Source organism: Anabrus simplex, chromosome 1 (genome assembly GCF_040414725.1).
Source record: "Anabrus simplex isolate iqAnaSimp1 chromosome 1, ASM4041472v1, whole genome shotgun sequence".
NCBI classification, from domain to species: domain Eukaryota; kingdom Metazoa; phylum Arthropoda; class Insecta; order Orthoptera; family Tettigoniidae; genus Anabrus; species Anabrus simplex.
In genome coordinates, this window is record NC_090265.1 from 1,208,110,235 (window position 1) to 1,208,136,346 (window position 26,112).

Here is a 26,112-nt window from a genome sequence, read left to right on the forward strand (position 1 = left end):
ACTGAGAACGAGGAACAAAGTGAAGGACTTAATAGAAGTGTATGAAGTACAGACAGGGAACAAGGAGGAGGATATTGAGGAATTCCTGGAGAAACTAGAAATGGAGATGACTGATATGGAAGTGATTATAATGCATAAGTGGGAAATGAAAGCCAAAGATAGGAGTTTTGTGAGAGGAATGGAATTATTGTGGGCAACATATGATTTTGGAAGAAAAACAGCTGGGAAATTACAAGATATGGCTGGGGTAACAGAAGAATAAAATCAGTAATTGATTACTTTTTGGTGGAAAGTTGATAGATGTAACATCTTTGCTAGGAGAAGCATTTATTTGGGATCATAGAGTTGTAATAGCAAGAATGAGAGTGAGGAAAATGGAAAAACTAAAGGAGATAAGAGTAAAATAAATGTGTGTAACTTAATGTACAGGAAGAATTTCTGGAGAGACTGAAACAAAAATTTCCTGTTACTCAAGTAAGAAATGTAGATGATGAATGGTCTAACTTCAGAGTGGGACAGAGAGTGCTTGTGGTAGAATATCGACGAAAGTGAAATAAAAGGAGACACCGTGTCGGAATGAGGTGAGAGAAGCAGTGAAAGAAAAGATGAAAGATTGGCAAGAATGAAATAGAGATGAAAGAGAAGAAAGCAGAAAGAAGTATCTTACTAATTGGTAAATGTAAGAATGTAAGAAATTGGTCAGATATTTCTCAAGAATCATCCTAACTATCATCATATTGTCAGTCGTCCTTCTACCCTTTCCAAACCCACCGTGAAAAATAGACGATATCCCGAATTCCTTAACCCAGTCTCTCAGTCTATTAGCCAAAATGCCCGTATAAATCTTACTCAGTGAATTCAGCAGATTTATTCCTCTAGAGTTACTCGGAAGATTTCTATCTCCTTGTACATTGGGCATTTAAGTCCCTTTTGCCATTCTCCTGGAAACGTTCCATCCTCAAATACCTCATTAAATAACTGTAGTATACTCTCCCTCATCTGCCTATTTTTCACTATTTCTTTCCAAAATACGTTATTTATCCCATTTCTACCTGCTGATTTGTTCTTCATTTTTTCTGCCACTTCCATTATCTCATCCCCTGTTACCTCTTTATCCAGCTGATAGATCTCCACCACCAATTTCCCCCTCCCCAGCTAATAATAATAATAATAATAATAATAATAATAATAATTTACAAAAGTATTCCACCCAATCTTCGCAGTCTATATTCGCTTTTACATACCCCCTCCCCCCTTGTTAATTTTATTTACTCTTTCCCAAACTTTATCAGGTTGATTCATTTCACATTCTCTATTTATCGCCTCCGTCTGTTCTCTCTGCAATGATTTCTTCCTCTCAACAATTCTCGCCTTATATTCTTTCCTTAATTCACAAAACTGCTTTCTTCTTTCGCTCCCTCCATATTTTCTGAACTCCTTTAGTGCTTTCATAATTATTACCTTCAATTCCTTGCATTCTTTATTATACCATCCTCCTCCCCCTTCCTTCTTCTTATTACTGACCTTTGCTCTCCTAGCTACCTTTTTTATTGGGTACTCGATTAACTCAACTGCCCTATCCACGTTACCTTCCCTTAATGCCACCTCCTATCGTATCTTAACCAATTGCATATCATTTTCTAGCAGCTTTTCAAGTCCCATTTTTACATCATCCGACCATATATATTTAGGATACCTCGAGCAAGCCTCTCTTACTACCTCTTCTCTTTACCTCCCTCTCATCACTTCTTAACCTAATATTTACCATTGATGGTTATGAATTTCATGTTTTTGGTCCGTATTGAACAATATATAAGTAATAATAATAATAACTTAAATGTTTCCACCTTTTCAATACAATATATTCACAAAATTACAAAATTATACGGTACTAGTTTCGACCCATCTAGGGGTCATCATCAGCCGTATTGGAGCAAAGATCATTTGTGGCGAAATCCTAAGACAGTATTATTTTAAAGAATAACAAGTGAAATGAGATGTTATGGTAATAGTTAATAATACAAGGAATATACATAATAAGAGGTTTTTAACAAAGAATAAAGTATAAATGGGGTGTTGTAAAAATTATAATCATGGAAATCAGATTATAACCATAATTTCACCAATATTGAACAAGACATGGACATCCTCGTATTGGCAAACAAGGGCCCTTTACTGAACATAATGGAAAATTACTACATACACCTAGACCAATACTTTAATGCCAGTCACAATCTCAATGAAATCTCAGAGAAACCCAACATACTCTTCGATCTATTTATCACTTTCCTCAGAAACAATAATGCAGCCAACCTAAACTCAATCCTAAATTTAATCAAAGGTACTTTTCCAAGACAATTACACTTTCTCCCGCACCCTTCAGCCCCACCTTAAGCCCTCTTCCTAAGCCATATTTCATTTCAATACAAGAACTTACTGATTTCCATGATTATAATTTTTACAACACCCCATTTATACTTTATTCTTTGTTAAAAACCTCTTATTATGTATATTCCTTGTATTATTAACTATTACCATAACATCTCATTTCACTTGTTATTCTTTAAAATAATATTGTCTTAGGATTTCGCCACAAATGATCTTTGCTCCAATACGGCTGATGATGACCCCTAGATGGGTCGAAACTAGTACCGTATAATTTTGTAATTTTGTGAATATATTGTATTGAAAAGGTGGAAACATTTAAGTTATTATTATTATTACTAATATTTACCAGACTATGATGAGACTCGATCTAATCCCCTTCTTGAAGAGTCTTAATTCTATCAAACATATCCTTTGTGCTGACTACCAAATCTATCACACTCCTCCCCTGTGGCATAACATATGTCATTTTCCCTTCCCTATCTCCATCCCACCAACCGTTTAAGATATACAGATTACCTGCCCCACATAAATCAAGCAATTTGAAACCATAACTATTGCACTCTCTATCTTCACAACACCTCGATCCCTTCATCTTCCCACCTCCCTCTTTACTATAGGCAGGGCTTAAGCCCCCTATTCTTGCATTCCAATCCCCAAATAAGAGTAATCTATCTTGTTCATATTTCTCACCAATCACGTTTATTTCCAATAAAAGATCCTCGAAAAAAAATTTAATTTGCGTAGGGCAAATTTTTTGGATGGTTGTACAGAAAGGCCAAGCATATACATTGTTCTCTTTATCTCTCCCACCATCCCCTATATTAAATCTGATCCAGATTACCTCCTCTACCTCATTTTCGATATTTCCCATTCACTCACTAATCTCTTCCTTTATCAAGACCACCATACTGCACCCGTCATGCCGGGCTCAGCTCGGCCGGTGAGCGAGGATCTCCTGGGGTGGATCATTCACTTATCGGCTGTGCGGAAATTTTTAAGTGCAGGGATAGATGATGAACTAGTGGCAAATGAAAGAAAGCTAAATAGGTTTCACACATTTATTGCAACTACTGCTCTTCTCAAATTCTACAAATAATTTACAAAATCTGGGAACTTTTCGTATGATTCATCTTCTTTTATGTTCTTACTAACAGGGACACTCCATCGACAAATGGAACAGCAAATGCCTGAGTCTGTAAATATAATATTTAGATCTTAGTTAAAAATTAATTAAATGACTAATAATAATTAATTTGAGATTATCTCTTCCATTAATAATTAAATGATTTGAAAATAAAATTTCCTTCCTCAATGGACTTCATTTAAATCGAGTTTGAAAATGATCATTTTCACTCCTTTCTAAAAATTAAATAAAATTTTTTTTCCATGAAATTATGGTTGAATCGTCTTCCTTAGCCTTTAAACTAGTTAATAAATTCCCTTTCATAATTATTCAGTAGTTGATCTTCACACAATAACTTGGAATCTGACATCATGTTAACTTACGTTTACCCATTGATTGATAATAATTAGTTATGTCACGCTTACAAATTCTATTTTGTGAATTCAATCCACTGACATGGCCTATACTTATTTATATGTATTCGCTAGTTAAGACCCTATTCTTCCTTAAAAACGAATAAAATTCATTAAAGGTTTATATTCTGTTAAATAGTGAACCACCGAAGTTGGCATAAAATTGGCCAAAAATCCACGAAAACAGCGAAGAGCATCATCACAAATATGGACTGTAAAATTACAATGAGCAAAACACAGACAAATCACACACACTACATTCACACAAAGATACACGGAAATATTATATACATATTTATACGAATGCTAGCCCTTGATTATTATTTTCAAGTTTATTCAAAGTCGGGTAAATATTCTCCTGACGAGTAGAAATCATGCGAAAATTATCGACAAAATTGCCTAAACACAAGTCAGAATTAACATTACGCGCACACGGTTCATGAGCTGCGATATTTATTTTTATCTTTCCACCATAATTGTGGCTCTCAATTAATCTGCGCTCACAACGAAGAAATTATGTCAGGTAACACATTTTCTTGTTAAATTGACTCAATAATGGATGCACAACTTATCCGCTAAATTCTATAATATCCATCTACCAGTCAAATAATTATAATAGCACAGCAAAAATATATAAATGTATCGGTCAGATACTGCCATTTACCAGGCCTAAATTAATACAAATGAGCACACATCAACCTTATTCAATAATAATTATTATTACGCTCATGTCCTTAGGTGTTCCTTTACGCGATAATTAGGTTAATGTATTTTTATTATTATTATTATTATTATTATTATTATTATTATTATTATTATTATTATTATTATTATTATTATTATTCCTGGCCACGCGAGATCATACATGCGGAAGCTACTGCACAACAACATCTCAGATGACTCTATCGCGCTCGGAATCCAACCATACGTCGTATAATCGAGGAATGAACTCTGATATAATGGAATTCACGAAATTACTGTCCCATCTGATCTCAATTCAAGTATAAAAAATTATTCAAATAATCCTAGTTTAACGTTGAGGTCGTATTACTTTTATTTCTCCTGCCACAATGAACTCGGGACAGTTGAAACATTTCTTGATGACATTCACTCAAAACAAGCTAATAGGTTCAAAATACACACACTCATTCTCCCAAACTACCTTCACCAAGAAAGAAGAGATGGAAAATTTCTAACTAATAGAAATTCCTCTAAGCAAATAAGTAGAGGCTATATCATTACATTTTACATTTTACAAATAGAAAGAAAGAATAACAATGTTTAAATATTACTTGGTGGTGACTGTCGATCGTAGAACTCGGGCTGATGACCTAGTGCATTACCGCGTTACGCACCATCGATTCTGGTCTCGCCCGTCTAAGCTGCTTCACATTCTACTCGTTCATTGAGGACATGCTGGCACGCTGGAAACCACACCATTCATATTGTAGGAAGACAGGCATCTTGACTTGCACTCGAACCAATAATCTCCTCTGTAGAAGTTCTTGCGAAAGCTGAAACTGAAAATTAAGTCTGAGACAAGTCCAAAACACACACCGCTGTTTGACGAGATGGAAAAGCAACTTATCTTTTGATATCTTCAGTTAATTGTAAATAGAATCTGTGAATGTCTGAACTGCTATCTGTAACATGTTGGAAGCTCTAAATAAGACGAAGTTCTCCAGTGAGCAAAGTGCGTCTTTTCACGTTTGTAGTTGAAGTCAGAATAAAACCCCACTCGTCGCGTTCAGAGGTAGAAATCCAGAGTAAAGTTTCCTTAGGAAAATCCATAATTCACCGTCTTAAGACAGGGGTGCGTCTTTTATTACACACGATTGGTCACTTCATTAATTTCACACGAAATTTGTCACCTGATTGGCTGCCATAGTCAGACGTCATATATCTTTGCTAGTATTGATCGAGTATTAGACACATATTTCGCCTGACACGTGGTATTCACGGCTGATTTGAAGGTCATCTGGCTAGCGGTATCTGCTTTGTTCCCTCTCGCTCGCTCTTAGCTAGGATTTCCATTCACCTGGTAACTGGTTCTAGCCGACTCAATGTGCTAAAACTCCCTTCCTGGTTCACGAAATAATGTTCCAATTTGCAGTAGAAATAAAATATTCTCCCTTAAATGATTTTTACCCCCCCCGGGTTCCTCGCCCTTGCTACTCCTTCCTTTTGGTTTTATGCTTCACCACAAACACTCTCCATGGTTTTATTCTTCACCACAAACCCTCTCCATGTAAACACCTCCCCTTCACCTAACCACGTCTCTAGTAGGGCTACAGTATCAAAACTCTCTACTAATTTCATCACTTCCTCGTTCCCCATCGTGCATAACAAACCTTCTATATTTACAAAACCTATTTTCCATTCTAGTTATGCATTTCTCTCCCCTACCGACCATCGTCCTTCCTTGTTCTTATCCCCTTCGCTCACGTTACTTGCCCTACTTCTTGTTATTATCGCACATTCTCTTTCCGCATCGAGATCATCCTTTTTACTCATTTTTGAGCACTCTTTATTCACTTTCTTGTCCTGACCTCTCTTATTCTTCCCCCACAGGTCTTTCAGACTCAAGGATCTTCCCCTCCTCAGAAGTTCACTTCTTTTTTCACCTCGTTCCCCCTCTCTTCTTTCACGATACTCCTCCCTGCCGACTCCATTCCTTTCTTCATCGTTTCCCGCTTCCACCTGGACGTGGTGATCTCTGCTCTCTCCACTAGTGCCTTCACGTACCTTGGACTCGCGTGTTCTGCCCCTGCCTGCTTGATCATCGCAATTCGACCTATCTACAACTTTTTCACCTTGGTTTGACACCAAACACCCTTACTGTTTATAAATATTATCCATTTCCTGTAGCTTGTTCACAGACCACATTCTAAACCATCTTCTATTCCCTACCACCAGGTGTTGTCCCCTAATGAAAGCTCTCAACCCTTGGTTCCCGGTTCTCATTAGGTGGTTATTTGAAATTCTAATGATTCTACTTCCGCACTCCCCATGTCTCTTCTCACCCACACTTTCCCTGTAGTTTTCCAGCATTCCTAACCACAATATCCGCCAACAAGGTGGATAATAACTTCACTTTTATTGGTCTATTCCCTCTCACTTTACCCACTCTTTCCACATTATCTATATCCAAAAACCAAAACCCCATGGCACTACAGCCCTTGAAGGGCCTTGGCCTACCAAGCGATCACTGCTCAGCCCAAAGACCTGCAGATTGCGAGGTGTTGTGTGGTCAGCATGACGAATCCTCTCAGCCGTTATTCTTGGCTTTCGAGACCGGGGCTGCTATCTCATCGTCAGATAGCTCCTCAGTTCTAATCACGTAGCCTGAGTGGACCTCAAACCAGCCCTCAGGTCCAGGTAAAAATCCCTGACCTGGCCGGGAATCAAATCCGGGGCCTCCGGGTAAGAGGCAGGCATGCTACTCCTACACCACGGGGCCGGCTCATCATCTATATCCACTTCACTAAAATTATTTTCATTTTGTTTTGTATCACATCCATCACTTTGTACACTATATCCACTTTATTTTCCTTCACTCCCTCCTGTATACCATAGATGAAGATGTTTTTCGTCATGCGTTCCTGGCAGCTTATTGCCTCCTCTCTCTTCACCTTCTCCAGCTCCTCTACCAAAGATTTCACCTTCTTTCTCATAAACACTACTTCCTCAGCATTATCTTCCATCTTCAATCTCAACTTCTCCATTTTCTCCTCCAGGGACCTCCTCATATCATTAATTTCCGTCAACTGCTCCTTCATTAACTCCTTAACTTGGTCTATTGGACACGCCTCCTTCACAATCTCTTTAATAGCCTCGACTTCCATCCAACTGATGTTTCCTCCTAGACCTGGGCCAGGGTTCAGTTCCACGCCCCCAATAATTAGTAAGATTGCCACCACCACTGCCACTGATGCCACAACCATCCTCTTCTCCAGAAATCCTTGCTTTTCGTTCTTCCTACCATTTTCATACTCCTGTATCTCTGCCATCCTCCAATAACTGCTCGATATTGCACCAAGGAGATACCCATCTTTCTCACTAACTGCTCCGCACGTCCACCTCCCTTCATTGCTTGCGCTCGACTCAACTCAATTACCCTGTCCGAAATTTCGGTTCACGAAAACCATGCTCATGGCTAACAGTGGTACCGTTCATGGGTAACACAACAAAATTTCAAAACATGAAACAAATTTAGGATAGTTAAAACACAATCATAAAATCAAAATCAAGCAAGGTTAAAGCACACGCCAACTAAGGGCAGGATTTGGACAGCAGAAGGAACCGTACAAGGCAGTAGAACGTAGATTTTCATGACCAAAACTTCAAATAAAGGTAATTTTCCTAAGAGCACTATTTAAATTAAGAATACAAAAACAAAACTTATGTAACATTGGAACACCTAGAGAAGATTATTTAAAATTTCCAAAACGAAATTAAAAATGCCCTCAGGCACACGGAATGGAGAATGATACCTGGTGCTAAGAGCACCCACCTAAAACATGTTCTACATTGAAACGGAGGGCTAATCCCATGTCTATGAAAAGAAAATACTTTTTTTTTTTTTAAGTTAAAGACTTTAGTTAACATTACAAAGAACTTGACAAACCAAATGATGATGAAGTTACATCATTCGCAATTTAAAAAAAATTTAAGCTGAATTATGGAGTTAAAGTTATGAATCAAGTTAAGTTTATAGTTTGTATAAAAAGTTAACAACTTTCCTTCCCATTGACATTTAAAATCTTGGCCAAAAGATCTCACTGGGGAAAACACCTGCACTTGGAGTTAAATTGAGAGTCTTTACCATTTTAGGAAAAAAACTAAGTCCGAAAAGAAGCGAGTGTTTACCCAAGAAACACTGAACTCACCCACATGAGTGGGAGCTCGTCACGGACCACGTCCATCCTCTACGAGAACCCGATCAAAAAGACGACGTGCTCATGCATGCACCACAGCGAGTGCGCTCGCGAGTCGGAAGACAGGAAATTACCTCATCAAAATTAATATTCAATAAAAGTGCCGGATTAACCTCGCTGAACCTTATTGACCAATAACATACAATTTTATTTTGACCAACCCAAGTACCAGTAATCTTCTTCCTTGCCGATGCTTTGAGAATTAAACTGTTCTCGAACGTGGAGTATGATGAAACCGGATGCAATGCAGTGCTTGTTCCATAGGGTGTTCTGAAAGCTTTTCCATCAAACAAAATTTCAAACAAATAGGGTTACATAAATAAATGTCCAAAAGAAAATAAATATTTTTGGCAAATACATTTTCCCACTGTTGCACATTTAACTTTTAATGAATCCCATTGTAAAGATAGGTCTCACTGCTTCCCCGGTGTTTGAAGTGACTGTACATCACAGAATGTAAGACTAAAGTCATACAAAAGTCATACAACAAAAAATACCAGAGAAATAAATTTGGATTCTGATGCTGTCTCTTTATATGATATTTAATTGCTTTCTAATTTTCCACTGTATCTTTTAGGCTTTTCAGACCCTGCATGCGATGTATCATGAAGCTACAGCTTGCCATGTTTCGGGAGATATGCTGGAGTTGCTAGCATTGCTGTTGGATATCATTAAGTGCCTACGTTTATACCGTGACATTAAGGAAATTCGCAACAATAAGGAATGGGTTGAGGTGCTACGCAAACTAGCTACTCTACTCAACACTTATAATTCAGCTGACATGCGCAACCTCTGCATTGGTAAGTTGTGATATCAATTGGTTTTGCAGGATATAACTCATTTATTTTGTCACTCTTTAGTCTTAGACAATACCTGTGTAATTTTTAAATGAAAATTTACTTTTATGGTTCAAATTTGTTGTGGAACTACACGACCCATGGCTTATGATCTCAAGATTTTAAATTACATCAAACTACAGATTTGTTTAATGAGAAAGGGAGAAGAGTCCTGTGTGATTACGGCAGAGTGGCTAATAAGCCAAGAAGATGGGATAAGGCAAAGGGAGTGGTAAAATGGCGCTATTGAATTCTTAGATTTTGGCCTGCTTTGAACGTAAAGTTGAATTGGTGTACAACAGTCTTTATATAAGAAAAGTGGGATGGATAAGAAACATGTATTGTGAATAAAGCAAGATGAGGTGACTGCAGATAACTTTAGGGTGATATTTGTAGATGAACAATATAAGTGAATGAAATTTTATTTTGTATAAAGCACAAATATTGAATTATTTAGCTTTGTAATATATCATTGTGGCATGCTACTTGCAAGTAAACATAAGTTCCAAAAATTAAGTTCCCAGTAGGAACCATAATTTAATTTCACAAATTGAGAATCATCATCGTAAGTTGTGTAACTCATTGCTGGGTGTCATGACCCCTTTGGACTTCACGCAATATTCTCAACTAAACGTCACCATCTGCGATGGTGTTCAGCTTCTCTTAAAGCCTGCTGAAAAGTCTTGCCGGTGATGTGCTTCAGTTGATCAATCCACCTGCTCATTGTCCTTCCATGTGGTCTTCTGCCAACAACCTTTTCCATGATACACTTTTCCAAATTTTCAACATTCCTTTTTGCTATAAATATGCCCTAAGAACTGAACGATTCTCCTTATGACGTGAAAAGAGAGATACTCCAAGATATTCCTTTCTTGTATAATAGGCCCATAGGTTCTTTTTTCTGTCCAAGGTATATGTAGCACCCTTCTACAATACCACATCTGAAAGGCATCAATGTGGCTCTTCTATCTTGTCTTGAGAGTCTAGGTCTTGGAACCATAGGAGAAGACGGAGAACACAAGTGATTCAACCACTCTGATCTTTCTGCTGTTCGTTATGGCTCTGCTCTGCGATCTTAGTCAGTGATGCATCTCCTAATCTTTTTGTCAGATCTACCTGTATCACAGATGGTTGACCCAAGGTATATAAAATCATTCACCACCTCCAGTTCGTTTAATCGACTTGTCAGCAGGATCTGTGCTGCTCTATCAATTAACATTTGACTCTTGCTAGTAATTCTGCAAGTTTATTTTCACTGCTGGCAAGGAGAGTGGTGTTGTCAGCAAAGCACATGTTACTGATTATTCATCCCCCAGTTGATATGCCTCCAATCCAGACATTGAGGGCTTTCTTCATCACATACTCAGCATAGATGTTAGAAAGAATGGGTGATAATATGCAGCCTCATCGGACACCGTAGGATATAGGCTACTGGAGAATTCTGAATTGTTGCCATCTATCTTTACACTTGCAATGTTGTTCCCTCACAGACTTTTCAGCAATAATATTAAATGCCTCTCCTGCGAACCATGTGACCTTGCCGCGGTGGGGAGGCTTGCGTGTCCCAATGAAGCAGATAGCCGAGCCGCAGGTGCAACCATATCGGATGGGTATCTGTTGAGAGACCAGACTAATGAATGGTTCATCGAAAGGGGGGTAGCAGCCTTTCAGAAGTTGCAAGGGCGGCAGTCTTAGATGATTGACTGATATGGCCTTGTAATAATACTCAACATGGCTTAGCTGTGTTGATACTGCTACACGGCTGAAAGCAACGGGAAACTACAGCCGTAACTAACTCCCGAGGACATGCCTCTCTCTCTGTATGAATGATGTACTGATGATGGCTTCCTCCCGGGTAAAATATTCCGGAGGTAAACTAGTCCCCCATTCGGATCTCTGGGTGGGGACTACACGAGAGGGGGTGATCATCAGGAAGATGGATACCGACATTCTGCGTGTCGGAGCGTGGAATGTTAGAAGTTTGAATCGTTGTAGTAGGTTAGAGAATCTGAAAAGGGAGATGGACAGACTAAAGTTAGATGTAGTTGGTGTAAGTGAAGTACGTTGGCATGAAGGAGAGGATTTTTGGTCAGGCGACTACCGTATTATCAACACACAATCAAACAGGGGAAATGCAGGAGTTGGTTTAATAATGAATAAGAACATAGGGCAGCGGGTAAGCTACTATGACCAGCATAGTGAAAGAATTATTGTCGTCAAGATAGACACCAAACCAATGCCCACCACAATAGTGCAGGTCTATATGCCTACTAGTTCAGCGGATGATGAGGAAATCGAAAGAGTATATGAAGAGAGAGAAGATTTAATACAATATGTAAAATGTGACGAGAATCTAATTGTGATGGGAGACTGGAATGCAGTGGTAGGCCAAGGAAGAGAAGGTAATACAGTAGGAGAATTGAGACTGGGACAAAGGAACGAAAGAGAAAGTCAGCTGGTTGAATTCTGCACTGTTCATAATTTAGTCCTTGCCAATACTTGGTTCAAACACCACAGACGACGACTGTATACGTGGACAAGACCTGGAGACACTGGAAGGTATCAAATAGACTTCATTATGATTAGGCAGAGATTCAGAAACTAGGTGTTGGATTGCAAAACTTTCCCAGGAGCAGACGTTGACTCTGACCACAATTTGTTGGGTCATGAAATGCCAACTGAAATTGAAGAAAGGAAAGCATGCAAAAAGATGGGATCTAGACAGGTTGAAAGAAAAGAGTGTGAGGGATTGTTTCAATGAACATGTTGCACAAGGACTGAATGAAAAGGCTGAAGGAAACACAGTAGAGGAAGAGTGGATAGTCATGAAAAATGAAGTCAGTAGGACTACTGAAGAAATAATAAGGAAGAAAAGATCAACTAAGAATCAATGGATAACTCAGGAGATACTAGACCTGATTGATGAAAATCGAAAATACAAGAATGCTAGAAATGAAGAGGGCAGAAAAGAATGCAGGTGATTAAAGAATGAAGTGGATAGAAAGTGCAAGGTAGCTAAGGAAGAATGGCTGAAGGAGAAGCACAAGGATGTCGAAGGTTGTATGGTCCTAGGAAAGGTAGATGCTGTATACAGGAAAATTAAGAAAACCTTTGGAGAAAGGATATCTAGGTGTATGAATATTAAGAGCTCAGATGGAAAGCCACTTCTAGGGAAAGATGATAAAGCAGAAAGTTGGCAGGAACGTATCCAACAGTTGTATCAAGGTAGAGATATAAATAATTTGGTTCTGGAACAAGAAGAGGCTGTTGATTTTGATGAAATGGGAGACCCAGTTTTGAGGTCAGAGTTTGACAGAGCTGTGAACGACCTAAATAGGAACAAGGCACCTGGAATTGATGACATTCCCTCTGAATTACTGACTGCCTTAGGAGAAACCAGCATGGTAAGGTTATTCCATTTAGCGTGTAAGATGTATGAGACAGGAGAAGTCCCATCCGATTTTCGGCAGAATGTTGTTATACCTATTCCCAAGAAAGCTGGTGCTGACAGGTGTGAAAACTACCGCACCATTAGTTTAGTATCTCATGCCTGCAAAATTTTAACACATATTATTTACAGAAGAATGGAAAAATTAGTTGAAGCTGATTTGGGAGAAGATCAATTTGGTTTCAGAAGAAATGTAGGAACACATGAAGCAATCCTGACTTTACGTCTGATCTTAGAGGATCGAATCAAGAAGGACAAGGCCATGTATATGGCATTCGTAGATCTAGAAAAGGCATTCGATAATGTTGATTGGACCAAGCTATTTAAGATTCTGAAGGTGATTGGGATCAGATACCGAGAACGAAGAATTATCTACAATCTGTATAAAAATCAGTCTGAAGTGATAAGAATCGAGAGCTTTGAAAAAGAAGCAGCAATCCAGAAAGGATTGAGGCAAGGCTGCAGTTTGTCTCCCCTCCTTTTCAGTGTTTACATAGAACAGGCAGTAAAGGAAATCAAAGAGGAATTTCGAAAGGGAATCACAATCCAAGGAGAGGAAGTCAAAACCTTGAGATTTGCCGATGATATTGTTATTTTATCTGAGACTGCAGATCTCGAGAAGCTGCTGAGTGGTATGGAGTGCAGTCGAACGAAGGCAGGTGATGCAGGAAATATTAGATTAGGAAATTAAGTCTTAAAGGAAGTAGATGAATATTGTTACTTGGGTAGTAAAATAACTAACGATGGCAGAAGTAAGGAGGACATAAAATTCAGACTAGCACAAGCAAGGAAGAGCTTTCTTAAGAAAGGAAATTTGCTCACTTCAGACATTGATATAGGAATTAGAAAGATGTTTTTGAAGACTTTTGTGTGGAGCGTGGCATTGTATGGAAGTGAAACATGGATGATAACTAGCTCAGAAAGAAAGCGAATAGAAGCTTTTGAAATGTGGTGTTACAGAAGAATACTGAAGGTGAGATGGATAGATCAAATCACGAATGAAGAGATACTGAATCGAATTGGTGAGAGGAGATCGATTTGGCTAAATTTGAGGAGAAGAAGAGATAGAAAGATTGGACACATCTTAAGACACCCAAGACTTGTTCAGTTGGTTTTTGAAGGAACTGTAGGTGGTAAGAACGGTAGGGGTAGACCAAGGTATGAATATGCCAAGCAGATTCGAGCAGATGTAGGATGCAATTTTTACGTAGAAATGAAAAGGTTAGCACAGGATAGGGTGGCATGGAGAACTGCATCAAACCAGTCTATGGACTGGTGACTCAAACATAATAGTAAATGCTGTGGAATGCCAAATTCACCAATAACCTGTCATAGTTTACCCCAGACAACATAGTAATCAAGGAAGCAAATTAGGACAGGAGGCACAGAACTCATGAGTGTTTTCACTTATTGCCTCATATTAAAGATCTGTTGCCATGTTCCTTTTCCTGCAAAAAATCCTGCTTGTTCAATGGATATGCGAGGCATTATATAAGACTTCAGGCATTGGTTTATAATGTTAAAAATATCAAATCAATAATAATCGGAAGTTTTCAATTGTAAATTAACCAGTATTTGACCCCAGTGTAGCCGGGCTGAGTGGCTCAGATGGTTAAGGCGCTGGCCTTCTGACCCCAACTTGGCAGGTTCTATCCTGGCTCAGTCCGGTGGTATTTGAAGGTGCTCAAATACGTCAGCCTCGTGTCGGTAGATTTACTGGCACGTAAAAGAACTCCTGCGGGACTAAATTCCGGCACCTCGGCGTCTCTGAAAACCATAAAAGAGTAGTTAGTGGGACGTAAAACAAATAACATTATATTATGACCCCAATGTGGTATTAGGCTCATCAGTTTGGTTGTCGCACCTCTTCTAGAGGCTAGCTAGTGAAGTGCAGTTATTTTACAACTTAAGAAGCCTGAAAACTTTCAGTTATGTTGATCAGTCTCATTATAGGCAAGGGTCAAATAGGAGCAACTATTCTTATCCTCTCCTACTAATGAAAATGTAAGCTGAATTTCCTCTTTCTCTCTCTCTCTCTCTCTCTCTCTCTCTCTCTCTCTCTCTCTTTTTTTTTTTCTTTTTTTTTTTTCTCCTAACCAGTTGTGTGTGTCTGTTATATCTTTGCATAAGTGAACTCTCTTCAGTATGATGATTGGTTAGACAGCAAAGCTAGACACTTCATTCATATGTGCATGGTATTATTGTACATGTTCATTGTGTTTTAAGAGTGTACAACTGAAGAGCAAAACAATACCATGTGTTCAATATTGGCAAAAGAACCTCACTTTCAGAATATTAATAGAAGTTTTCTGTTCATTGATAGCAAAGTTCATCACATTTAAATTTCACTCCAGTTAGATCAAAAATGATTTTCGAGCACTATCAAACTCGGTCATCTTGTTGAGATTTTGTAGAAAAAATTTGTGATGGCATTGATTTGGTGAGTATGAAGACAATTGCAAAATCGGTTTATCCTGCAGGATGATGTATGAGTAGTTGAATTTTCAAACTGTGATTAATTAATCTTTCCCTAGACAGAATGTGATACTATGTTCAGAAAGTGATGTCCAGTTTTATTCAAGCACACCTGGCACCTTCAAAGAAAGGTTTGACACACACATTGTAACTCCACATAAGTAACATCTAATTATCACACTCCTGATTTTAACATTTTGGGCTCAGAAACTCATGGCTTTCTCTTTGAGATTTCCCTGTAAGTAAGACTCGCATGTACTAAGGTCAGCAGACTGAGCTGGCCATAGGCCCCTATTGATCTCTCTGTCTCCAAACACGTTCCTTAAATTTAGTGTGTTATTGGCCACTGTACTGTCTTGAAAATTCCTTACATTTCTCATTCAGCATAAGTAATACATTTCTTTATGGTTCCTATTGACGATTGATTACTATCCAAGAAGGGGATGCTAAGGTCTGCCTAATCAATACCAATGTAGATTGATGTTATTATTTTTATTGAATGTTGGGACTAGTTTCAACCATATGATATTGGGTCATCTTCAGCTATAATCAAAAGGTGGAAAAGATAATACATGCAGTTACAAACACCAAAAAATATTACAATTTACGTGTCTAAACATGTTAACATAACATGTTGTAATTACATATGCACCATAATCAAGTTGATAATGTTTACATAGGCCTATGTATTCAGAGTTTAATAAGGTGACCTAATTGAAAAATATTAGAGTCTTGATATAAAACAGTACAAAAGAATGTGAACACTATACAATTAAAATGGGGATTAAAATGACACATTAAAAACTTCTTCTATTATTGTATAATGAATATGATGTCCTTTGCTATGTGTTCTAAACCTTGCATGGCTGGATGGGCCATGTGGTCTGCATATCTAACAATTGCCTTCTCACACAAATATTATATTCTGAGCTATCACGGGGTAAACGCAGGATTGGGGCTCCAAGAAAACATTTTAAAGATGTACTTAAAGCATATATCACGAGGTATCAGCATCGGTATCAATAACCAGGAGACATCAGCCGTAGACCGTACATCTTTGAGGGCATTGGTACGTAATGGTACACTCCATTTTGAAGAAAGATGGTGACAGACTAAGATTTACAGGAGATAATAAAGGAAGTTCTCAGAAGAAAGGGAAGGTTTCCCATTCAACATCCCAGTTATACTTGCACTCATTGTGGCACATTGTGTGCTTCATGCATTGGCTATACAGCCATCACAAGACCCGCAGATGAAGTCGGGAGATCAGCCTACTTGTGTTCAAGTATTTGCTATAATATATTGAAGAAATAGTCTTTAGATAACATGAGCTTTAAGCACACCAGTGCTACCTGTAAATACAATGTTACTTTAGAAATGAACAATTACTGAGCAGGCTAGCTGTGCAATTTGCACCAGGTTGTTAGCTTGGATTCAGGTGGTGATGGGTTCAAACCCCACTGTCAGCAAACCTGGAAATGGTTTCCTTTGGTTTCCCATTTTCACACTGGACAGTGTGGCCATTTCCTTCCCAGTCCTAGCCTTGTCCCATCAGATTGGCACCGTGAGACCTGTATGAGTAGGTGCAATGTAAAACCAATAGCAGTTAAAATAAATTGAGTCACAGCAAAAAAATTCCAGTTTGAATACACAAGAACAGTTGTATTCATCATTGTAGGCCCCGTGCGTTAATGAGAGAAATGCACCGCTACGCTGTTTGTGGCTAACATTGCAAGTAATCATGTGTCACCGTGCAATCTGCTGTAGTCTCGCTGTGTGTTACATTGGCTGACTAAATAATAACAGTGGGAATTCAGTGTGTTTTATATGACAGCTATCAGCCTAATTCTTCCACTCTTGCAGAAAGTGGTCATATTTACAAGAAAAACAGTTTGCAGGAAATAGCAATAGAGTAACAATTGCTAATGTGATAAGAGAAACATCGGTTCACTAGCTACTCTACCATTTCACGATAGAGGCAACATAATGATTTATGTATCAGTAGTGGTGATAATGAGATTAATGTTTAAGTACACATGTTTTTTACAGTTATATTATGTTATAGTGTAATATTTATATTGAACTTGCATGTTCGACAGACTGAAAAGCTTTTAAGTTACAACCCTGTGAATGGTTTGCCCTAGCATATCAAAAGCAGGAAAAGAGAAATTTAAGAAGAGGAGCGTTAGAAGAACTTTTTACAATAAAAAGGCAGAGGCTTGATGTTGGACCATTTGAAATTCCTGATTTTCAACCCGCATGTGCATTATCAAAAAACCTTTGCATTAAGAGAAAAAATCAAAATCACTCAAAGTTTCCATTGAATGATTATTTACATTATAGTTCTGTATTTATAGCACCAATGATGAAATCCAAGTCCATAGTGTAAAAGTTAGCCTTGTTAGCTACCGTCCTCGGGTTCCCGGTTTGATTCCCAATACTGCCAGAAATGTAAGATTAGCATTAGGGCTGTTATGTGGTTAAAACGATATATGCAGCTCATTTCCACTAGAGCTGTACCTGAAATGAGTTGCACCACCTCGGAGGAGGACACAAATTTACGCGTGATTGCGCATTTGTAAAATAAGGTATTTCTGTGAGCTGTTGGTATTGTGTAATGTGGGCCTATTTCTGTAATTATATTTCTATATACTGCATTTTAAAATTAATTATGTGCAGTCGTGACTGAATACTATAACATTTCACATGTTGCTCTGTATTGAAATATATCATTAGACTTATCATTATCATCATCATCATCATCATCATTACACTGCCTATCATTAAGACTACGGTTTTAGATTACAGTAGTGTATCTACTAGTGTGCTTTAAAAATGTTTGGCAGCTTACTTTGCAAATATAGTATTGCTGTAATAATTTGTTTGTAACTGTTAACCTACTTGTAAAAAAAATTAAATAAGTTTTGTAAAGAGTTATTTTGTATTGAATTAAAATATTTAAACTGAGTTACTTTTTGCATTTTACTGCTAAGATCCACAGTCTTTTGAAATCAATTTTGCTAGATCGTGAAAGAAAGCTCTGTATTACAGTATCTGTTAATGCACCCAACGTTAAGTATATAGTTCTGCTGGAATGTTACGGCATTAACAAAATAATAATCTAAAGACAGCACTATAAAATGATTGAATAAATGCATGTAAACATTGCACATACTCCAGCTCTCTCTGGTCAATTGTTGATGAACATGCCTCTAAGTAGTTCTCGTAGTAGTGTCTGCTTGCAGCAGCACATTGCTATGCGCATATAGAGGAACAGGTTAATTCAATATTTTACTCTTGCTCTTGATGAAATGGCCCTGTTCATAACCAGATGTTCCACGTTGCATCTTTATGTGCAGAGAAGTTGTTGATTTTGCCATTCTTGCATACAAGTCTGATGTTTCCTTTGCTGTGGGTTTGACAAATAGAAAATAACAAGGTTGTTAGACAGATAAATATACCGAAGTAATTAAGAAAATTGCAAATTTTTTTTTTTTTTTTTTTTTTTTTTTTTTTCCATGGCAAGTTAAGCATGAAAGGACATTGTGCTTGCTTTTTTTTTTTTTTTTAATTTACCTGTATGTGAAATTGATCCAGTTAAACATTTCATTATTTTTCATTGCTGTATCTTGTACTTACAGTTCTAATTCCATCCCTTATCATGTGAATTTCTTGTGTATTTTACTATATGTTTCATTATAAATTGTAAATATTGTTTTGTTCTGTGCCTCTAGACCTTCTAAAGGAGATGCTGCTACTATTGCCACAGGAAGTAATACAGGTGCTGGTTCCTCTGCTTTCTCACTGCCATGCTGCCTTCCAAGAAAACCACAATGCTCTTCCAATGGGACCATATTTTCCACGAAGGGGGCATAAGCTTCCTCCTATTGGTCTGAAAACGAGTACGCGACCCTCTCGACCAATGGTGCAGATGGCTGTGCCCCATGGTCAACTAGATGCTGCCAAGGTTAGTCGTACATTCGTGTTCATTATAAAAACAGTTCAACTGAACTGAACTGAAACCAGCCAATCACTACTATTTAATAAATATTCACTAGCTGTTGTGTACCTGTCGATGACTAGTTTTAGTACACACAATGGTTAGATGCCAAAGACTTTGAAAGCCACGTATTTTTTGTTATTTTTTTGTAGGTTGAGGCTAGTAGTACCCAAATGTGCTGAAGATATAGAGAAGTTGCTGAATGGTGTGAACATAGTCTTGTAGTGCAAGATGAAATAAATGTAAAATGAAAATAACTTGAGTCTAGTCAAATAAAGTCTGTTGATATGGGAAAATAAAGATCTTAGAGGTAGTCAATGACTACTACTACTACTACTACTACTACTACTACTACTACTACTATGACTACATTAGACCCTCATCAAACCAATCAGCCACAATTCAGAAGCGATGGGTTGGAGCATTGTCTTGTAGGTACAGGTCACCTGCAGCATGCTGGAAGTGAACAAAGGGGTGAACATGATCTTCCAACAGGTTTCTGTAACATTATCAGATGTATGGGGGTTCCCATTTCATCCCATATGAACTGTCCTAATACAAGGATACCACAGCACTGGCCTGAAGTGTACCCTGATGGCAAGAGGGATCCATTGACTCCTACAGTTGATGATGCTCTCGTACCTGGCTATCGGCATTTACCAACTGGTACCTCGGTTCATCTGTCCAGGCAACATTTTTCCCTGCTTCAATCATCCAATGACGGTATTCCTTGACCCATGTTAGTCAGGTGAGGAGAAGGTTCTGGATGGTATGGCTGCCCATATGTCGTCGTTGTTCAGCATTGAATTGACGAGTGATCTACTACACTGTGACCTGCCTATCCACTCCAAGATACAGTAGCTGAGAATGACTCCTGTTACCAACTCATTGTACACAACAGTTGACCCTGGCTGCAGTGATTTAGTCTGAATTCACATGCTTGCGGAATACTGTTCATACCATGGCCCTTGGAAAGCCCAGTGCCTGCATGACTTCTAGAGATGGAGTGGCCCATACGTCTGGCCGCGATCAAATGTACTGAGAGGTCTTGTGTCTTACCCATCCCGCAGTCATCTGTTACTCAGCCCGTATGAGGTCTGATGTCCTTACCGTTACATGTCACACTCTCCAAATACAGTTGCCGAACCAAGCACAGCACCATTTCCCCACAACGTCAGTTATCTCTAATTCAGTTGTTCTTGGGTGTAAACAGTAAGTTAAAAACACTGCAACAACCCCATACTGATGCTAGTAAAAACTACAACCGTGTCAATAAGCACTGCCTTACAGAGCTTCAAATCGACCATACAGAGACTCAAAACAGTTTGGCAAAACTAGGACATCATCTACAAGCTTTATATTGCATGGTCTGCTTATTTCCTCTTCCCCAGGAAAAATGAAGTAGAGCTATGTTCTATCTGCCAAATAATAATAATAATAATAATAATAATAATAATAATAATAATAATAATAATAATAATAATAATAGAGTATGGTCTCTGTAGAGGCCTGGCGTAGGTTTTTCAGGTTGATGCTCATGGGCAATCTGTATGTCTCTTGAAGCTCTAAATGTTTGCTTTGATATGTTCAACCAACACATGCCATTGCAAAAACTGCATTGAATATGAAATCACAACTGATAGACTTCATCTTGGGTTCCGTATTCACACTAACATAAACACTTTATTCCTTAACAGAAGTAATGTTTTCAAAAGACATCATTCACAAACCGTGAATGACCACATGGAGCCTGAAGTTTTACAATTTAGACAATGAACAGCAACTGCTGAAACTGCTGAGATATTGCATGAGATTTTGAGAGCATTTGCCCATTCGGAGTTTGATATTTTCGGTTACTTATCCAGAAGTTTGCTTTAGGGTGATCAGCATAAACTTCAATGCATTTCTTTCTTAAAGAGTGTAGTGTCCAAGTGCAAAAGCTTTATTCTCATAGCATACCTGCCAACCCTTCCGATTTACCCGGAAACTTTCCGGTTTTTAACTCGTCTTCCGATTTTCCGATTTATTTTTACATCTTCCTATTTTTGACCAATATAACTTCTAGTACGGCCAATACTCTTCCCCTACGATAAATTCTTATGTGTTTGTGTAATTTACGAAACCTCATTTTCAAGAGTATGTATTTGATGCTTTATTTCGTGAGTATTTCGTCCTGCGCCGTCATGCATCGTGTTTCCCGCTCACCACAGCAGCGTGTCCGCTTTATACAGCTGGGGATTCGGGGCGGCAATTGTCCTGCAAGCAAGACAGGCTGGCGCGCGCTGGCGACTCAGTTAATCGGGATGAAAGAATGAGTTTATTATTGTTGTTCGCGCGCTGTTAACATCGTTTCTGTGCGTAGTTTCGTCGGAGTTTTAGGCCCCTTTTTTTCTTGCATTTGTATGCTTTCCCCCACTGCCAAAGTCGTATGTTAATAATGTATGGAACATATAGAATTGTTTTGTATGTGGTAGTTTCGCGTATTTAAGTGCATCATTTTAATGAGTTGAATGTTTTTAAGGGGGTTGTGTCGGTGACAGTTTCAGGTAATTTATTTTCTCGTTAAGGCCAAAAATATAACAAACGTTATCTCCAAGTGTTCAGAGATACCTATAAATTTCCGTTCATTTTACCGTCTGATAAAGAAACTACCATATTCTTTCGCGTAATTAACGCCCTTGCATAATTTACGCATCCCAATATTTTTGGGTCCAAAGTGGACAAAAAACAAATGTTCACGTATTTGACGCTCCCACAACTTCGAACATCCATCACGCAGCTCCGGATGTGTTTCGAAATAAAGATGTCAACTACTCAAGTAGCAGGCTTCCTATTGCGAAAGCGGGCATTCCAGATACAGGGCAACGTGCTGTTATTAGCCGGCACTAGTTTTACGAGTGTTTCGGGTACGGGACATTCTGTGATCTCAATTGTCAGTCCACAGTATTCGAGTAATACTGCATCATACTAACTCACGGTGAACAATTACGCCGAAACATACGGGAAGAGGGCAGCGAGTATTCAGTGCCCAAATGAAACGTGCGCTACCGCGGTAACAGAAGTGCACGTCAAGCGGCCAACATGTCTCGCAAAACATTTCGCGGACCAAAAGGCGGCAAGTTTCCGCAAGTAGAGAAGGATCTGCTTAAATATATGATTTTGTGACGCAACGTTGGATAAGCAATTTCTCACGAAATGCAGTATTTTAAAGAATGTGAAATAACCGCTGCACATGGAATCAGTGTCTCGGATTTGAAGGTTAGCCGAGTCTTGATTAATTTTATGAAGAGAAATGGACTTCCTCTTCGGCGAAGAACATCATCATGCCAAAAAATGACGAATGATTTAAACCATTTTCATCGTTTTGTGATTGAGGGCCGGTTCTACCATCTGCTGGTAAAGTGGCTGGCAGCTGCCCGGGAGGTAAACTACCTGGAGGTGTAAATCGGCTGGTACTTTGGCTTGCGTCCAACCACCTCCGCGCAAGCGCTAGGTAGCTACCCGGAGCTAGACACTGATATACGAAGTTGGCTAGACTGGTTTTCAGCGATTTCTCGCTTTCGAGTGTGGTGCTATCTATCGTTAGATGCATGAAACCCATTTCGATTGTCTTATTTCCCTGTGCTTGCGTCTGCTGATTATCACCAAAAAGCCTAATAAGGGGAGTCTTAAGAGTTATGGACAACGATTCATGTCAAGCTTTCGTGATTTTAATCTATGATCTTCAATATCAATACCTAATTGGGATTAAAATCTCGAGATTACATTTTCTTATGCCAGTTATAACCTGTCATGTAAGGCAGCGTTTTTGAAAAGTATTCTCGTAGTAGATTGGTCAAGTCGCTCGCTCCGTAATAGAAGGTACGCAGGTTTTCATCTTATTTCTAATTTACATTTTAAAATGTATTTTCGTTCCCTGCCGTTGTTCTTAACTCTCTCTTACGCGCTTCCATATACGTATATATACACACACACATCTTCTTTACGGACTTATTGCCTTTGAGCATTCTATCTGCAGGCTTCTGTGAATTGATTAAGAATCTCCGCGATGCTCTATTTGTAACTAGTTCTGTGACCTCGTGTAGTTCCAGATGCTTCCATTTATTGATAAAGCATTTCATTTTAATTTTTAACTTTATGAAGATAAAGTTGGAAGGTACTGTAAATGTAAAGAACTAACCGGGATAAATATCTATTCATAGGAAGAGGAATTCGGAAATGGAATAGTTTCCAATTTCTTCGAAATAATTTACAAGATTATGTAAACAAGTAACAGGGAATCTGCTACCTGGGCGACAGTCCTATGTGCTATCAATCATAACATCACATAGCATACATACAAAACAATTTTCCTATTAGACGTAATATTGTGATAAGAAAGTATGAAAAGAGGCATACAGATTAACACAACGCTAATAATGGAAATAAAAAAGATTCGTCATAATAGAGACTCGAACCTGCACACTTCGTATTACAAAACGAGCGTGTTAACCATTACGCTAGGAAAACACTTGTGTTAGGAAGGATACATACAGTAATATATATCTCGTGTTCGAAAACTAAAAAGTAGAAAATTAAAGCCCATTTGAAATGATTTCCAAACAGATTTTGATTATATATCCTTTTAGAGTTTCTTTACGAAAGCTTGACGTATAAAATGTGTTCCCTGCGCTACCGATGCGAGAGGCTCGTGTGACCGTTGCAACTAAAGGGAAGCATTAATGTTCAAAATCCTGCAATACAATGTCGATCACTGTTACAGTATACTGCTTTTTTCAGTATACTAAGCTAATTTGAGTTGCATATCACCAGAAATACAGCTAATAATGTTCAGCTCTCAGAACTTGCCCGGCAGGTAAAGTCTTATCGGGTCCTCGAAGTGGCCGATAAATTACGCGCCGGGTAACGACGATTTATGCTGCCGATAGCGCTACCTGGGAGTGGTCGGACGGAAACATCCTTTTACGCGGAGGGCAAATTACGCGCTACTTTACCAGTAGGTGGTAGAACCGGCCCTGAGAAGCGTAAAGTGAGGAATATTTGATCTCCCTTATAGGAACCGCAGATCAGACGCCAATCAGTTTCCATATGCCACAAAGTCGAACAATCGATAAGAAAGGATCATACAGTGGTATCGTACGCGCTACCGGAAGCAAAAAACAACGATGTACTGCAATGCTTGCTATCACAGCTGATCTCAGAAAGCTTACACCTTACATTGATCTAAAACGAAAAACAATGCCCAAAGCAAAATTTCCGCGAGTGATCCACGTTCGTATTCAAGAAGAAGGATGGATGGACACGTCACTCGTACAAGATTGGATACGAACGGTTTGGGGTAATGTAGCAGGGTCCCTCCTTCGATGCCCGGCCCTTCTCGTGTTGGACAATTTTTTTGCCGGTATGTCATTGTTATGGCATTACATGAATTGTACTTTTATTAGTTCATGTTTTCACTCCAGGTCGTATTGTCAGCTCGTAATGGGAAGAATATTTTCCAGTCGGTACTTCAATCCCCTGTGTCTAACTTACCTGATGTACCCTATTTGAATTTTCAGGAAAAATCTCACTCTGGAATTTTACGCCAAATGACGATAACCGCAAACGAGTTGAACCAGTTGTGTTCTTATATTATATTTGATGTATCTTTTAAATGTAAATGAATTGTAAATATCTTAATTCCTTGAATAATTTACGCATCCGAAGTTTTCGCCTGTATTTTTCGTCAAAAAGTGCGTTAATTACGCGAGAAAATACGATATTATGCATTTTGTTGCGTGTGTCGGTGTGACATAAATATTATTCGTTTAAGTGTCATAAATGATAATGATAAGGTACATTTTCTTGTAACCATTTTTATGTTTTGGTAGTTTAAGATTTGAAATTTAACGGTCAATTCGCATTGTAACTGTAGATATGTATGCCTTTTATCTCGACCTTTTTTCACCTAGACCGTGGTGGAATATATGTAATGAAATCCAGGAATAAAAAAATCTTCCTATTTTTGGTTTCTAAAAGTTGGCAGGTATGTCATAGTAGTTTACGAATTCGCTGACCAGTATCATTAATATCTATCTTCTGCAATACCGACTTTTCTGCCTATAAGTCCCTGATAGCGTGAAGGTGATCATCTCTAACACGAAGAAGACGACTGCAGATATTGAAGTTTTGAGGGGAGCTTTCCACTTGGCTCGCATACAACTTACATCATCTCCGAAATGTTTTAGAGCATAGATCATTCCATCTGGACAGATCTGAGAGAGATAAATTGTAATTGTAACATTTTACATCCAACACAGGACCAGTTGCAGTCAATTATACAAAGACAATTTAGCTTTTCTATGCTTTCGATATTTCTTTATTCTCTCAGATACTAATGTCCTTTCTCAGTTGAGAACACTCTACCCTTCTACGGGTTTTTTTTGTTTTGTTTTGTTTTTTGTGTTTTTCTTTTTTTTTTTTTTTTTTTTTTAGTCTAACATGTGAGTCATT

General features: G+C 38.4%; 1 protein-coding gene across 1 annotated transcript in view; it reads left to right on the top strand.

The window, feature by feature from the left end:
• The window catches only part of puf (ubiquitinyl hydrolase 1 puf), an 870,156-nt gene that overhangs the window by 795,673 nt on the left and 48,371 nt on the right, over nucleotides 1-26,112 (top strand). The window contains exons 45-46 of the mRNA XM_068225443.1: nucleotides 9,439-9,661; nucleotides 19,355-19,587. Coding sequence (XP_068081544.1) covers nucleotides 9,439-9,661; nucleotides 19,355-19,587 — 456 coding nt within the window. The remainder of the gene's footprint in view (nucleotides 1-9,438; nucleotides 9,662-19,354; nucleotides 19,588-26,112) is intronic.